The sequence below is a fragment of the Rhineura floridana genome, chromosome 2 (assembly GCF_030035675.1).
Source record: "Rhineura floridana isolate rRhiFlo1 chromosome 2, rRhiFlo1.hap2, whole genome shotgun sequence".
Classification (NCBI taxonomy): Eukaryota; Metazoa; Chordata; class Lepidosauria; order Squamata; family Rhineuridae; genus Rhineura; species Rhineura floridana.
Genome location: NC_084481.1, coordinates 54,245,879 through 54,261,640, shown reverse-complemented (window position 1 = coordinate 54,261,640; position 15,762 = coordinate 54,245,879). Strand labels below are relative to the sequence as shown.

At 39.8% G+C, this 15,762-nt stretch overlaps 1 protein-coding gene across 5 annotated transcripts in view; it reads left to right on the top strand.

Moving 5' to 3' along the window:
- The window catches only part of TANC1 (tetratricopeptide repeat, ankyrin repeat and coiled-coil containing 1), a 183,083-nt gene that overhangs the window by 112,032 nt on the left and 55,289 nt on the right, over positions 1–15,762 (top strand). For all 5 annotated transcript variants that reach the window (XM_061608706.1, XM_061608702.1, XM_061608705.1 and 2 more), the window contains 3 exons: positions 6,923–7,053; positions 8,224–8,413; positions 10,784–11,044. In XM_061608706.1, the coding sequence (XP_061464690.1) occupies positions 6,923–7,053; positions 8,224–8,413; positions 10,784–11,044 (582 nt within the window). The remainder of the gene's footprint in view (positions 1–6,922; positions 7,054–8,223; positions 8,414–10,783; positions 11,045–15,762) is intronic.

The following is a 15,762-nucleotide window of genomic DNA, read 5'->3' as shown; positions in this document are numbered from 1 at the left end:
CTCACAAGACATCATAAAAGAAATAGCAGCTCCAGGTATGGAGTGTGTGGCAGTTGTCCTCCTTTGGCTACAAAACTGTAGTAATCAGCATTATCAGCTGGAAAGTGATACACTAATTCCAATTTTTGAGGGAGGTCCTTAATGGGTGGGTTCAAGCAAACAGATGAGATAACAAATGGATCGCTGTTATTTTTGGCATGAAGGCAACTGTTTGTATGAATGCTATGACATGTCTTGGACAAGCAATAAGATCACAGCTTGCTACATCATGGCATATACCACATTTCAAATGTGATGTAAGGACAGGTCTCCACAAGGTCTTTCTAGGCTTTCCTTTCACAGGTTGTATCCCTTGCTGTCCATGCATTGGGAGAGGGGACTTCAATAAAAGGGAACCCTGCTGTATCCACACACGTTCTCCCTATCATGGCCGTATGCATTTGCCAGGCTGCCCTTTATAGATATTCCCCACCCTCTGTGGATGGAGAGCAGAAGACTGGTCCAAGACATTTTTCTGCCTGAGGCAAAATGTCCCCCCATTCCCATTCCATGTACAAAAGTCAACCAGGCTGGCAGTAGAATCTTACCTTGATACTGGCAATGAGACAGCACCCCCCACTGTACCTGAGGGCACAAGGGGGCAAGTTAGGAGGCATAGACAGCTCTGTCCACTCCTTGTTCCTCGGTACTTATTGCCTAAAGCAGCTGCCTCATTCTGCCTTATGGTAGGGCTGGCCCTGTCTGGCAGGGGCAGAACAAATAGGCACACAATTAAAATTGTGTATAGGGTGTTCCTGAAAGAGGCTACAGTACTCTCTTGATGAGGTAGAGTACATACTCAAACCCTCGCTCTCTGCAACACAAGCCCGCATTTTCTTTTCTCTTGCTCCAGAGGCAAATACAGGCGAAAAGACAACAACAGCTTTGTAGTAATAATAATAATAATAATAATAATAATAATAATAATAAATTTTATTTCTAGGCCGCCTATCTGGCCGCACAAGCGGCCACTCTAGGCGGCGTACAAGATAAAGTAAAATACAACATACAAACTACATAAAAACCCAAGAACTACAATATAAAATGAAACCGAACCCACCCATAGCTAAAACCAATGGCACCCAAAAGAAAAAAGAAAAAAAAAAGCAGCAAAACAAAACAAAACAAAAGACAAAAACCCAGGCCACCTCAGCCGGCCGGCTTATGTATCCCTCCAAAGAGGGACAGGTGATGGAAATCAGTCACAGCTGGCTGGGTACCTGGGACCTGGTCCTGCAGGAGGCACGTCTGCCAGGCAGCAGTCCCACTGGGAAGGGTGGTGGAGGTGGTGTTCCAACAGCAGGCTCTCCTTCCCTGGGTGGCGATGTCTTGTCTTGTCTTGTCCTTCTGTCAAGAAAAGTCTTCCCTTGCTTGCCCACTGATGGGCAGGCTCAGTAGCTTCATTGGCTACCAGACAGTATTTTACAGCACTAGCTGTGCTGCTTGTTCTTGCATCATGGTTGCTGATCAGAGCGTAAGCTCAGAAGAGTTCAAATGGCTGTTGCTGCATGGTTATGGTGGAATGAACAGAAACATCAACTAAAAAGAGATGAATTCTAAAATATGGATCAGCTTTGGCCTTTTTTTTTTGCTATATGATATGATGATTACTTTTAGGAAACAAGATGTGAAATGGGTGGATTTCTCTTTTAAACTGCTTATCTTTTTATCTGTATTTAATAATAAAATAGGTGCCTGGAACGGAAATCCTGCATTAAAAGATAAAACGTCTTTTAACTAGAAATAAGTGGCAGTGATCACAATTTGATTATTAGCAACGTGGGGGATTTTTTTTTCTAGAACAGCACACTTATATTTAGCTTTCTGCTACAAAAACACAGATCTTGTAACTTCCAGGTTAGGTAAATCTTAATGTTCATACTGAGAACAAAATTAATATTGCTTGGTTTGTTATTTTGTTTAATACTATTACTTTTTAATTACATCTTGGGTGGGGAGTATGGGGCTTTTAAGGGTGTTAGCAACCTCACATGTTGTGGACTTCGTACGGAGGAGATAATGGTGAGAGAGCCAGATGTCATGAAAGCCTGTGAGGATTTGATGACTCGCTGCTCTCCCCCTGCCCCCCTGGTAGCCAAAATGGAAACTACTGGAGGTCATGCCAGTTTACATTTGAAGGCGAATCTACCTAATTCACACTTTTTGAAACAATATGAGAACTGAAACACAGGCATCCTTTGAAATTCTCACTTCTCAGAATTTTGCAATGCAGTTCTCCAGCCAAGTAATATGAGCATGCATACAAATATGTATATTGTTGAAAATAGCATACAAAATGCATGATAGTAGGGAAAATTGCTTTGCAAAAATAAGTATATTAGGCAATATGGCATACAAAATGTGTATATTAGAGAACGTTTGCACTAAAATGCTGATGAATACTTTTAAAAGATTGCCGAGTGATGTGGAAATGTGGAGACCTGAACTTATGATTGGAAAAATGAGAAACTGAAATTGTTAGATTTGCTCATCCCTGCATAGCTGTAACCACATGGATCATGCAGTGCATTTGTCTACATATGTGTATGTGGGGAACGTTGGGGCTGCTTGCTTGAGCAAGGATGTATTGTGTGAACTCTTCAACTACCCCAGTAAAGTCTCTGAAGACAAACTAATACTTCATGCATTAAATCACAGTTGTTTTCAGTTGTTTATGTAGAAATCGCCTGTATAAACGTTGAATTTGACTCTTAATGTGGTGGCAGCATCTGTCTTGTGTTTTGAGTTGTTTACATAATCACTTGTGTGTATTGAACATTTTTTAAACTCAAGAAGTTTACTCTTTTTTTATTAAATGTACTCTTTAGTTGTTTACTGCTTTTGGCGTTAAAAGCAATTTTTTGCCCCCTCTACTTAGTTTGGTGGTGGAATTTCCGAAGGGTTAGTGTTCTTGGATAGTAACAAATAGCACTGTAGTTTCTGTTCTTTCACATCCTAATGGAAGTATGAATTTATTATTGCATGGCAAAAAGGATTCTTGTATGTATATTTTGAATATCTGAAATTTCAGACACCTGCCTTATGGTGACACAGCAAGGAAAAGATTTTAGTTTCAGTGTCCTACGTACATTAATTTCTGTTCAGCAGTCAATCTTGATAATTCTGAAATGGAAGCTTAGGTCTTGTATGTGAATTTTGAAGCCTGGTGAGTGGTCTCTTCTTAGTATTTATAATAAGAAATGAGAAAAATGCCAGAAAATGAGCTAAAGGCTCACCCTCCTGCCTTCTTCCAAGGAACTCTTAAGTTGCTGCAGCCACATCTTTCTGGCAATCATCCCAATAGGTTTGTGGCCCTGGGATTAGGTTTATAGAAATATTAAGATAGGTTTTATAAAGCTCCTATTGGTACTGTTTTATAGTAATTTTAATTAATTGTAATTAAACTACCTTGTGATTTGTTTTAATGAAAGGTGATATAAAATATTTTAAATAAATTACATAATTAAGGACCACTGGATGTACCAAAGATGGATCTTCCTATCTACATCAGAACTTTGCAGTTTTTCTCTAACACATGAAAGGGATTCATATATTTAAACATTGTCATGGTCTCTGAAATTGCTCAGAGTTGTAATTCCACAAACAAACATGAGTGAGCTTCCACTTTCCTCTCATGGCTCCTGTGAATCACAGGCTATATCATCTTGGAGTCTGTGATGTGTCTATAGGGTTATAGCCACAATATGTGTGTATGTATATATGTGTGTGTGTGAAGAACAGAATAGGAATACTCCAGTAAGAACAGAAGAAGAGCCTGCTGGATCAGGCCAGTGACCCACCTAGTCCAACAATCCTGGTCTCACAGTGTCCAGTCAATCAGATGCCTATGGGAAGCCAACAAGCAGGACCTGAGCACTCTCTCCTGCTGCAGTTTCCAGCAATAGACTCTGGGACAGCCCAATGAACTGTTTTATCTATAGTGGAAACTGAAACCCATCTTCTCAGAGTTGGGAAGTGCCCAGTTTTGAGTGAGAGACTTTTTACTCAAAGGATCTTGGTTATAGAATGAACTTCTGTGAATGATTTGACAGCTGCTGTTAATGATAAGACTGTGGACAGCACCCTCCCTTTTTACTAGCATCTTTAACATCACACAGAAGGGGGAAAGTGCCTGTTTGTTCAGTTTATGGCTGGTAGCTTCATATAAGCACAGTGATTAATTTTCCCAAAACAAGGATGCCAGTTCTCTCTGTGTGTGTATAGACAAAATGTTATTTTATTTACTTTCAGTACTAATAGACTGCTCAATCATAAAAAAATCAAAGTGGTGTAAAACAAATACAATAAACAAAAATGTAAACAATAAGATACTGTCAATATAATTTAAAATGGCTAGAAACAACAGTGTGACTAACAGTAAAATGTGGCTACAACACTAATCAGAGCTGGCACCAGGTATGCTGGAGCCCTTGGGCACCAACCTGCCCTAGTGCCTGCATACCCCACCTACCTTTCCTTTGAAATGAATGCTGGCTGCATTATGCACACATGCCTGCCATCAACCAAGATGGCTTCCGAGGCTTCTCTAAGGGGCTGATGCCTCTGCCATCATCTTGGGTGATGGCACACATGTGTGCTATGTGCATACAGGCCCCCTCGGCCACCATCTTGGTTGATGGCAGGCATGTGCCCGCAGTGCAGCCAGCATTTACTTAAAGGGAAAGGTAGGTAAGGTGTGCAGGTGGGTGTTGCGGGCCTGCACGGTAGTAGGAGGGGTGCCTCAGAGCTCCCTCTCTGAGATCTGCGGCAGGGTCAGGAGTCAATGCTGCCATGGATCATGGAAGGGAGTGCTCCCCACCCACCCTAAAGAGGGACACTTCAGGGGCCCTCAGCCAGGGCCCAACCTGGCTGCCCTCTGGTGCCAGCCCTGACACTAATCAGGAATGCTTGAGAAAATAAAAGTCTTCCACATGATGATGCATGTCTTATCCCAGCTGACAGGGTATTCACAGAATGGATGCAACAATGCTAAACACCCTGCTTTGTGGTGTTGTAGAGTGGGGCTCAGGAGCACACACATTGTCACACACACATTTAACTGGGGTAAGAGAATACAAAGAGATTGGATATGTAAATTCTGACAAAGCTTTCCTGTTGTGTCTTTGGTTACTCAAGTTGAAGTAAAATGCCCCAGTCCTTGGGTTTTTATTTGCAAATGAACCAAGAAGTGTAAAAATGATCCACCAGTTCCTACTTGTTTAATGAATAATGGGTAATAATTCATAGTCACCTTTTTAAGTGAACTTAATTTTTTCTTGTTGGAAATGTCATTACAGCAGACTATCTAGCAGCTATAAGTCTATGAAGATAGCAGAGCTCTTATTTGAAGTACATATGGAAATTAAATTGCAAGTATTATGAGTGAAATATATATATATCCTACAGATATGGTTGGAGAAAAGTGCATAAGAGTTCCTGAAGAGTAATGTAGTGCCAAGTACTGCTATTTGTATCAAAGAAATAAATTGTTTAATAGAGAAATGATACTTGAATGGTGGTTCCCTTGCAAATACCCTCTATCCTCTATGGCATTAAGGAATGGCAGATTACTTTCTGCAGTAATTAGATGCTGCGAAAATGAAGCTCTAAATGGAAGACATCATTGGAAGAGTAATACAGAGTTGGTTTCATCATTTGAACGATACTGGAAACACTCTTAAACCTTTTCTGTTGAGGACCCTGGCTGTTTGTTCATCTCAAGACTAAGCAGATGTCTTATCCGCTACAGGCCAGTGGAATTGCGTTTCAGTAATTCCTTCTGAGACAGTTGTTGAAATGCATTTACAGTTCAACTTGTCTTATTAAAGGGCATCTCTGCTCTGTGCTACAGGTTCTTAAACTGATGCTGCTACTTTTTATCTCTGAATTCTACTTGAGCCCCCACCCCAGGAGTAAAAGCACTACTGAAAGAACAATATTTTATTTTTATTTAATTTAATGGGCTGCCCTGTAATAAAAAAGTTCTCAAGGTAGCTTACAATATAAAATAAATTTAAAATTAAACGAGGATAAGAATAAGAGTAACAGCATATGACGTAACATTAAACCAGGAAAAGCTTGAAGGTATTCGGGGTGGTTGCACAGGTGGGCATGAGTAAAATTAATACCTCATTTGTATACTGACATATATTTCACAGAATCCGGCCTGGCATTTCCCTGAGATTCTGCTATTTCATGACTTTCTGAAAATATCTGGGGCATAAATCATCCAGAGAGCCATTTTGAGATGCAATATGGGAGATTTGTGGTTGGATCTCAATTTCTTTCTGTCTGTCTGTCTCTCTCTTTCTCTCTATATATATGTATATCAACCCCACACCATTTCTTCAATCTAAATCACCCTGCTATTTGCTCCAGAGGAGGGTGGGGAACAGCAAACGTTTGGGAACTTGTTATATCCCCCCCCTTCAAGTAGTGTACATGCATGTACACGGGTGTGCTTTAGAACAGGATCTCCAATTGAACATGTCCTTCCAAGGGCTATTTCCCCTATCTTCAAAGCAGCTGTGTGGGACTGCTAATTTTTAATGAAAGACAATAGCTGGAGAAACCAGATAACAGATCTCATATCCTACATCTCATTTGACCCTTTGATTTCAGTGAGAAAGTTAAATATGTGCTGAAATGTCTCCTTGTAACCAATAGGACCTAAAGGAGCTCCACTTTGGCAGGATTGTGTCATAGGTTTTAAACTTGAGTATTGTACCCATTGATATATTTTTCATTATTTGCCTCACTGTTGAAATCTGTTCTTTTTAGTCCAAGAGGGGATTAAAAGTTGAATGAAGCTTGTTTTCATTATTATTCTTGCAAAATATATCACTGTCATCCTCCTCTGTCTTATCTTTTCATTTTTGCATAGAAACAAAATCAGACAAAGAATCAAGCTGTTCACCAGCAGCTCAGGAACTGATGACAAGACTGGGATTTTTACTGGGAGAAGGGATTCCAACCTCTGCCCATATCTCTGTAGAAGAAAAGAATGAAGCTATGGTATGATAGTGAAAATAAGTTATAAATAGCAATCTGGCATAATCTAAAATGGCAACAAATATGATGCTTTCAAAGTATTTAATAGCAAACATACTTTTATACTGTAGAACTTACAGAAATGCATAGACATTGCACATTTATAGAAACATAAAGAAATAGAGCCATGACTTTTATCTTCAGTGTTCTTTTCTCTACAAGGAAATTCTTGAGGTAGGATGGAACTGTGAGAAAACCATTGAATAATTATTTTTATCCTACTGCTTCAAGCAACTGTGACCAGGAAGGATTTAAAAAAACATCTTTTAAAAAAGGATATTTCTGTCCTCCTAAGGCAAAACAGATCACCACAATAAACTAAGGATGTGGTATCTGGCTTGATGGATGTGTGGCAAACAGCTGAAAAACTTTTTATGGAAGTTCACAGCAGATAATTTCTTATATTTGCGTTTGGGAATCAGATTTGAGGTCTGATGCAGACTTCTTTTTGTTTCTTTCTTTTGAATAATGCAACAGGCATGGCTTACTTGCTTGTACCATCTCTTTTTGCCCATATGTATTTTTAACTTTTGTCCCATAGGCACTTCTGGCTTGCAGTTTCCTTACTGCTTGGCTTATGAGGTTTTAGAATGTGGGAAGTCTGTCTAACTCAAAGAATGCTACAAGACAGTGCACGCTACTGTACTGCAGGAGGAACTAGATGAACTACCACTCTCCCTTATTCTAGAAGAATTCTAATAATTTGTGACAATTTTTTTTAAAAAAACTAAATTTTGTCCAGACCTTTCCTTTTTGAATCACCAAGGAATCATAGTCTCCATTTGACCATCATCCTGAATAAGTCCTGGGTTGTGTGTTGCTGTCTCTCACCATGATTTTAGCTGATTAGTTTGTTCATTGAACAGTGTTTCAGACACTGTTCAGAGAGTGAAATTTTACAGATACAAGTTACAGTACTAGGGGTCCATTATCTGGAATAGTCTTGTTGCTAGTCATTGCTGTCATGACTCTCGTGAAAGGGACTCAAAACATCTTTTTAAGACATGTGATTGGAAAGCTGTGTGTGCTTTTAACTTTAGATTTATTTGGATTTCTCCTCAGTATTAATGGCCTTCATCACGGACAGATATGCTGTGCTCTGTGTATTAATTCTTCGTTTCCTTCATTTTGTAGTGCACAGTAGCTAGCCAAGGAGTCAGTCCTTGTTCTACACTAACAAGCAGCACAACGTCGCCTAGCACCGATAGTCCCTGCTCAACTCTGAATAGCTGTGCTGGCAAAACAGCAGCCAACAAAAGTAGTCCCTGTGGGACCATTAGCAGCCCAAGCTCCACATTGGAAAGCAAGGACAGTGGGATTATAGGTAAGCAGTTTCATTCCTAGTAATGTCGTGCTTACAGCTATCTCTTTTGCATCTTGCTTTTCTGAATCAGCAGATACAGCTAGTATGAGACTGCAAGGTTATACAGAGTTAGAGCTAAAGTTCTCTTGTGTTGATTCCTGTTAGTGCTTGGCTCCAGTTCCAAAATCTCCATGCTCCAAAAATTTCTAAAGTGCCCTTTCACTTGAAATAATTATGTCATTCTCAGTACTTCTTTTATGTGTTTCTTGTAGGCATTTAGTCATGCCTACATTTTCTTTTAACAGTAGCCCATGTTGGGCTGTGGGAAGAGGAGCTGAACCCTGAGTTTCTTCACTGTACTGTGATGTTCCAACCCAGTGTATTGGCGATGGAAGTTTTGCTGCAGAAGAGAGTAACAGCTCTAACGTAATACAGTGGCTAGGAGCACGGACAATGAATCTCAAAGCCTGCAGTCCACATTTCAGAATAGCCATGGATTTCTTGGGTAGCTTTAGGCAGAGCATTGTCTCCCAACCTTAATCCCACCTTGAATATAAGAACAATACTGATCAATCATACAGGGTGGTTCTAAAGCGTATTGAAATAATGTATGTGAAGCATAGTTAAGGACTAGGAGATGTTTTTGTTATGCTGCAATTTCTGGTGTTTTTTTTCCTCTTGTAAGAAAAACTGGAAAGATCCCTGCTTGGAAAAAATTCTATTTTTTATCGCTGCAATCAGACTCATGAAATGGAGAAAGAGGGCAAACTTGATATGTGAGAGATGGGACATAGCTCTAGCAGAACACTTGCTTTGCATGTAGAAAGGCCTATGTTCTCTGGCATCTCCAGGTAGGGCTTAGCAAGACCCTGCCAGAAACCCTAGAGAGCTGCTGTCAGTCAGTGTAGATCAGCTTACTTCCAGCCGGTTCCATCTTGATGTTTTGGACACTAAAACTCCCATCATTCCTGAACATTGGCCATGCTGGTTTGCGCTGATGGTTGTTCAGCAACATCTGGAGGGCACTGGGTTGGAGAAGGTTTGTGCAGACAATACTGAACTCGATAGACTAATCATCTGACTCTGTTATAAGGGAAGCGGCATATTTTCATACATGTATAGTGGTGTGTGTGTGTTTAAACTACTCCTGCATCTCCTGTACTCAGGGCTGGTGTGAAAATGTATAGAATGTTCTGTTGTGCAACATGGACATCTTAAAATAAAACACTCTCTACCACACATTTCCCTGCAAATCCTGAAAAACAGTAATGAATTTAAAAGCTAGCCTGCACACATGCATTGCAAACGTGTAAAGAGAGAAAATGGAATGGAAATTAAAATGAATTTGTACACTGCTAAGTATCCTTAGTCCCACAAGTTCCTTATAGATCTAATCATTCTGCGTTCATTAGGGAGGGGGTGACGCACCATTTTCCAAAGCATCCCTTTCATTTTTTTGTGAACACCATGTGTATAATTGTACATGCAAATTTATTAACAATATTAGATGCTCATTCAGTACAGAGTTTAGCAAGTATATCTTTTGTAATGTTTTTTGGCAGACTTTGCTGAACCATGAAAATATCTTTTTCTTCCATATTACTTAAGTAGGCTTCCATTGTGTTTCCATTCCTGTTACGTTATTCTGGGCCAGTAGGCCCTTTGAGTAGAGAGCGGCCTTTCCCTTCCCTCTCCCACACTTTCTGCTGGCTCAGGCTTCTTTTTCTTTTTCTTTTAAATGTCTTATTGCATTAGTTGAAATTGTCTCTGCCTCCACTGACATAATGGAGGTGAGGGCAGATTTTCATCATTTGCAGTGAGCTTAGTGAGAAAGAAGTCTGGGCTAGGGGCCAAAAAGAAGAAGGATTGGGGGGGGGCACTGGCGATATGCTGCCTTTTCAGTATTAGAAACTTGAGTAGAAATCTTTCCTGACCCTCCCACACAACCCAATTAGTAAATCAGGAGGGACTCTTAGTTCATAACGAATCAAAAGGCCAATTTCTCCTTTAATCAACAATGATAATCTTTCGGTCATACAGAAGCACACTGAAAGGCAAAGGATGAGAGCTTTCATCAAATCCTTGCAACATTTTGTATTATTTAAGTTGTTGGTATTCTTAAAATAGGAGGTCATGCATTCCATGCATATATCCATAAATCCTGAGAGGCATACATAGTAGCAGCTAAGAACATGAACAGTGGCTGTCTTAGGGTGTGCAATGAATGTTTTGTCTTCCCACTGAAACTAGCCCATGAAATGCTGATTTAGTGTGTCTTAAAAGAACTTGTCACCTTGCTGAATTGATCACATAGTTGGTCTAGGACCTCTGCAGACCTTACACATATCAGCATTCTTCCACTTAGAATTGACTGTTTTCCTCTTTTTTTAGCCACAGTAACAAGTTCATCTGAAAACGATGACCGAAGTGGGTCCAGTTTGGAGTGGAGTAAAGATGGGAGCATCAGAACTGGTTCACACCAAGGAATCATTCATGAGCGAAGGGCAGATAATTGCTCACCAGTTGCAGAAGAGGAGATTGTTGGGTCTTCAGAAAGTTTGCCCAAAGTGGAAGCATCTTCTGGAGATGGCCCTGTTACTTATACTCAAAGCTCTGGCTCGTTAGTAATGCCTCGGCCCAATTCTGTGGCAGGTAAGGAGGAACTGAAGAGAGCAAGTGTTGAGTATGTTCCAGCCTTTTTAAAAAAAAAATACTTTTCCTTTAGTGCCGTATTTGCATGGACTAGTTCCCATCAAATTATATCTGATCTCCACATTATGGAAAGACAAGTTGGAGAGCCAACATGGGTGAAGGGGAATGCACAAACTTTAACAGAAATAAGTTTTAAAGGCATTTAAAGCACGATGATCTACAAAGTGATGAGGATGTTGATGCACAGAGAAGGGGAAGTTTTCTTTGTGCTCATTACTTTTCCTATGTAAAGAGCAATACAAGTGCCCTTCACCTTAAGTGAAATACTCAGCCTCTAAATTAAGTTCTTAAAAGCATATCCAACGATGCAGACATGGGGATGTGGTAGGGAGTTTTTGTCACAAGTGCTTTGACAAACACAATCCGATAAGGGGCCCATGATGCTTGTACAGCCATATTCCATACAACCAAACCCATGATTGCAGTGGAATTGCTAGCTATATGAAAAATCACATTTTCCTAGCAACGAAATGTTGTGAGTTGAGTGCTGCTAAAGTGTGATTATCCCTGCAATAGAACAAGAACATAGAAAGAACCTGCTGGACCAGGCTGGTGGCCCATTTAGTGTAGCATCCTGTTCACACAGTGGCTATCCAGATGCTTATGGGAAGCCTGCGAGCAGGACCTGAGTACAAAGAGCATTCTCCCCTCCTTTGGTTTCTAGCAACTGGTTTTCAGAAGCATACTGTCTCCGACTAGGAAGGCAGAGCATAGCCATCATGGCTAGTAGCCATTGATAGCCTTACTTTCCACGCATTTGGCTAATCCTCTTTTAAAGCTTTCTAAGTTGGTGGCCATCACTGTCTCTTGTGGGAATGAATTCCATATTTTAACTATACGCTGTGTGGAGAAACACTTCCTTTTATCTGTCCTGAATCTTCCAACCTTCAGCTTCACTGGATGTCCTCGAGTTCTCTTTTACATGAGAAAGAGTTTTCTCTGTCCACTTTCTCCATGCCATGCATAATTTTATAAGCTTCTATCATGTCACCTCTTACTCACCTTTTGTCGAAACTAAAAAGTCCCAAATGCCGCAACCTTTCTTCATAGGGGAGTCGCTCCATCCCCTTGATCATTTTGGTTGCACTTTTCTGAACCTTTTCCAACTCTACAATATCCTTTTTGAGGTGAGGTGAGCAGAACTGAACACAGTATTCCAAATGTGACTGCACCATCAATTTATATAATGGCATTATGATATTGGCAGTTTTATCTTCAGTCCCTTTCCTAACCCAACCCTAGTATGGAATTTGCCTTTTTCACAGCTGCCGCACATTGGGTCGACATCTTCATCGAGCTATCCACTATGACCCCAAGGTCTTGTTCCTGATCAGTCACCACCAGTTCAGATTCCATAAGCATATATGTGAAATTAAGATTTTTTTGCTCCAATATGCATAACGTTACACTTGTTTACATTGAATTGCATTTGCCATTTTACTGCCCATTCACTCCCTTTGGAGAGATCGTTTTGGAACTCGTCACAATCCCTTTTTGTTTTAACAACCCTGAACAATTTAGTTATCATCAGCAAACTTGGCCACCTCACTACTCAGCCCTAACTGTAGATAATTTATGGACAAGTTAAAAGGCACAGGTCCCAATACTGATCCTTGGAGGTTTCCACTTCCTACATCTATCCATTGGGAGAACTGTGCATTTATTTCTACTCTATGCTTTCTGTTTCCAAGCTAGTTCATAATCCACAAGAGGACCTCTCTTCTTATTCCATACTCAGGATTCTTTGGTGAGGTACCTTGTTGAAAGCTTTTTGAAAGTCCAGGTATACTATGTCCACTGGATCAATATGCTTGTTGACACTCGCAAAGAACTCTAAAGGGTTAGTGAGACAGGAATTAGCTTTGCAGAAGCCCTGGTGGTTCTACTTCAGCAAAGCTTGTTCTTCTATATGCTTAGTTATTTTTCTTTCACAATACTTTCTACCAGTTTTCCTGGGACAGATGTTAAGTTAACCAGCCTGTAATTTCTGGAATCCCCCGCCCTCTGGATCCCTTTTTAAAGATTGATGTTACATTGGCTGCTCTCCAGTCCTCAGGTATGGATCAGAGGGACAAGTTGTTAGAAGATTAGCAGTCTTACACTTGAGTTCTTTGAAAACTCTTGGGTGAATGCCTGACAATTTGTCAGTTTTTGTTTTGTCTATTATGCCTAGAATTCCATCTCTCGTCACCACTATTTGCCTTCATCAGTCTCCCTTCCTGCAAAAGTTAGTTCAGGCACTGGGATCTGCCCTATATCCTCTGCTGTGAAGACAGATGCAAAGAATTCATTTAGCATCTCTGCAATTGCTTTATCCTGCTTTAGTACACCTTTGACGCCATTGTTACCCAAGGCTCCAACCGCCTCCCTAGATGGTCTCCTGCTTTGAATGTATTTAAAGAATTGTTTGTTGTTGGTCTTTATGTTTTTAGCAATACGCTCCTCAGATTCTTTTTTTAGCATCCCTTATTGTCTTTCATTTCTTTTGCCACAGTTTGTGTTCTTTTTATTTTCATTCAGACAAGAATTCCATTTTTTGAAGGAAGATTTCTTGCATTTCATAGCTTCTTTGACTCCGCTCATTTAACCACACTGGCATCCTCTTGGCCCTCGTGGTACCTTTTCTGATTTGTGGTGTACATTCTAGTAGAGCTTTGTGTTATTTATTTATTGTATTTATATACCGCCCCATGGCCGAAGCTCTCTGGGCGGTTTACAGTACCTAAACTGTTATAACAATATTTAGTAAGTTTAATAGTTAAAAGTTGTTTAAAACATCATACATATCTTCAGAGTTGTAATCAAAACTACTGATTTTTCTCAAAAGAGCAAAGATCCTAGTGAAAAGCATAATGGAGCGGGAGGAATCTTCTCCATATTTAGAAGAGCACTTGGTTCATGTAAACATCTGCTAATGGCTGCATTTGCTGGAATTTGCCTTTGTCGTAAGGAACCAGACTGGGTGTTGGGGTGGTCTTATAAGACTCTAAGAAGTCTAGTATCCATATTCATATATCATGGAGTGTGTCTTAAATTCATGAACTTTTGCCCCTGTAGTTTTAATATCAAACACATTTTTTTTAAAAAAAACAACTAGATGCAGTGGTGTATCATTTCCTTCTGGAAAACGATGAACTTCCCTTTTAGATTTTGTCAGGGGAGTAAAGCCATGGTGATACATACGAAGTAAACAAAATCTATATTGCTGTTAGTTTCAGTCCAACCCTGTGGGGTGTGGTAGGGCAAGTGGAAGCTTGCTGTATGGAAGAGGCCTAAATGGGAGAAATCCCCTATTTCAGTACACTTGATTCCCCAAACAAGATAAATTATGTGTAATGTGAACAGTTCAGCTTCTTTTTAAAGGTAACATGCAGGCATGATCATTGCATGCACACATACTTAGTCATGTAAAATTTCAGCCCTGTAATCTACTTCCAGTCGTTTTGAGATGATACGTTTGGGAAATTTTCCTGGTAGATCATGAAAATTAGGAACAGGTTTCTTTCATGTACTCATTGTATAAGCTCATAGTGCTGACGAGACAAGCTACTTTTATGTTTAAAATGCAGCATTCTTCTAAAAACATCAGCAAAACCTGTGGTTGTGGCACAGCTCTCTCATACACATAAGCTTTGGATCATGACTACTGTTTTTAACTTCAGCTCTCTTCGTGTGTGTAGCTTCTCTTATTAATGCATTCTGAGGATGACTGATTTATTTTCCAGTGCATTTCACAGCCTCTTAAATGCTTTTATGGTTAGTCATGTATATATCTTTGCAAAAAGAGAGGCTAAGAATCCTGCCATTAATGGGTGATTGTGCAGTGTTTCACAGCACTCAAAACATCAACAAAGTGTCCACTTGCCTCATTCCAAGATTTGGACTGTGTCTGCTTGCAAGGTTTGGGTTGCCAATAACTCTGAATGAGATCATTGGGGCAGAACATTCATGTTAGGTACTTTGCCATGTTTTGACATGGAAATATTGAATAATTTGACTGCCAAACTTGCCATAAAAATTAAGTGTGAACCTTGTCCTCTCTTATCTACCACCCAACAGTAATTCAGCAGATTTAAATCCTTCCCAATGTTGTTCATATTAAAAATATATATGCCAGAAAGGAGCATTGTTAATTGAAAGACTGTAATCTTGAGCCAGGTAGTTTATGGTTGAGGGAGATCTCAAAATGTGTCTTTTTCTTTAAAAATAGAAAATCATGCACTTTGGGGTTGCTTCTATGTACTGAACTATTTTCCAGTACAGTTATGTAATAATTTCTAAGGAACACTGGAGGGTCTTGAATACTTGATATTCGAACATTTAACAAAGAAAAAAATGTTCACATGAAGCATAACCAGTCATTAAAATGGTATCGCCATGGGTTGTAGGAGTTCAAACAATATCAAAATATCAAGTATTCAAGACACTCTCCAGTGTTCCTTAGAAATCATTGTGTTTCTGCACTGGAAAATAGTTCAGTGTATAGGAGCAACCCTAAAATGTGCATGATTTTTTGTTTCTAAAGAGAGACAATTTTTGAGAGCTCCTCCATCCAAAAAAATCAGAAGAGCATTTTAAGATCACCACAGCTGGACAAAGTTTGCTTTATTCATGTCTCCATTGGTCCTGGAGTCTCTGCTGTGCCTTTCCCATTGTCA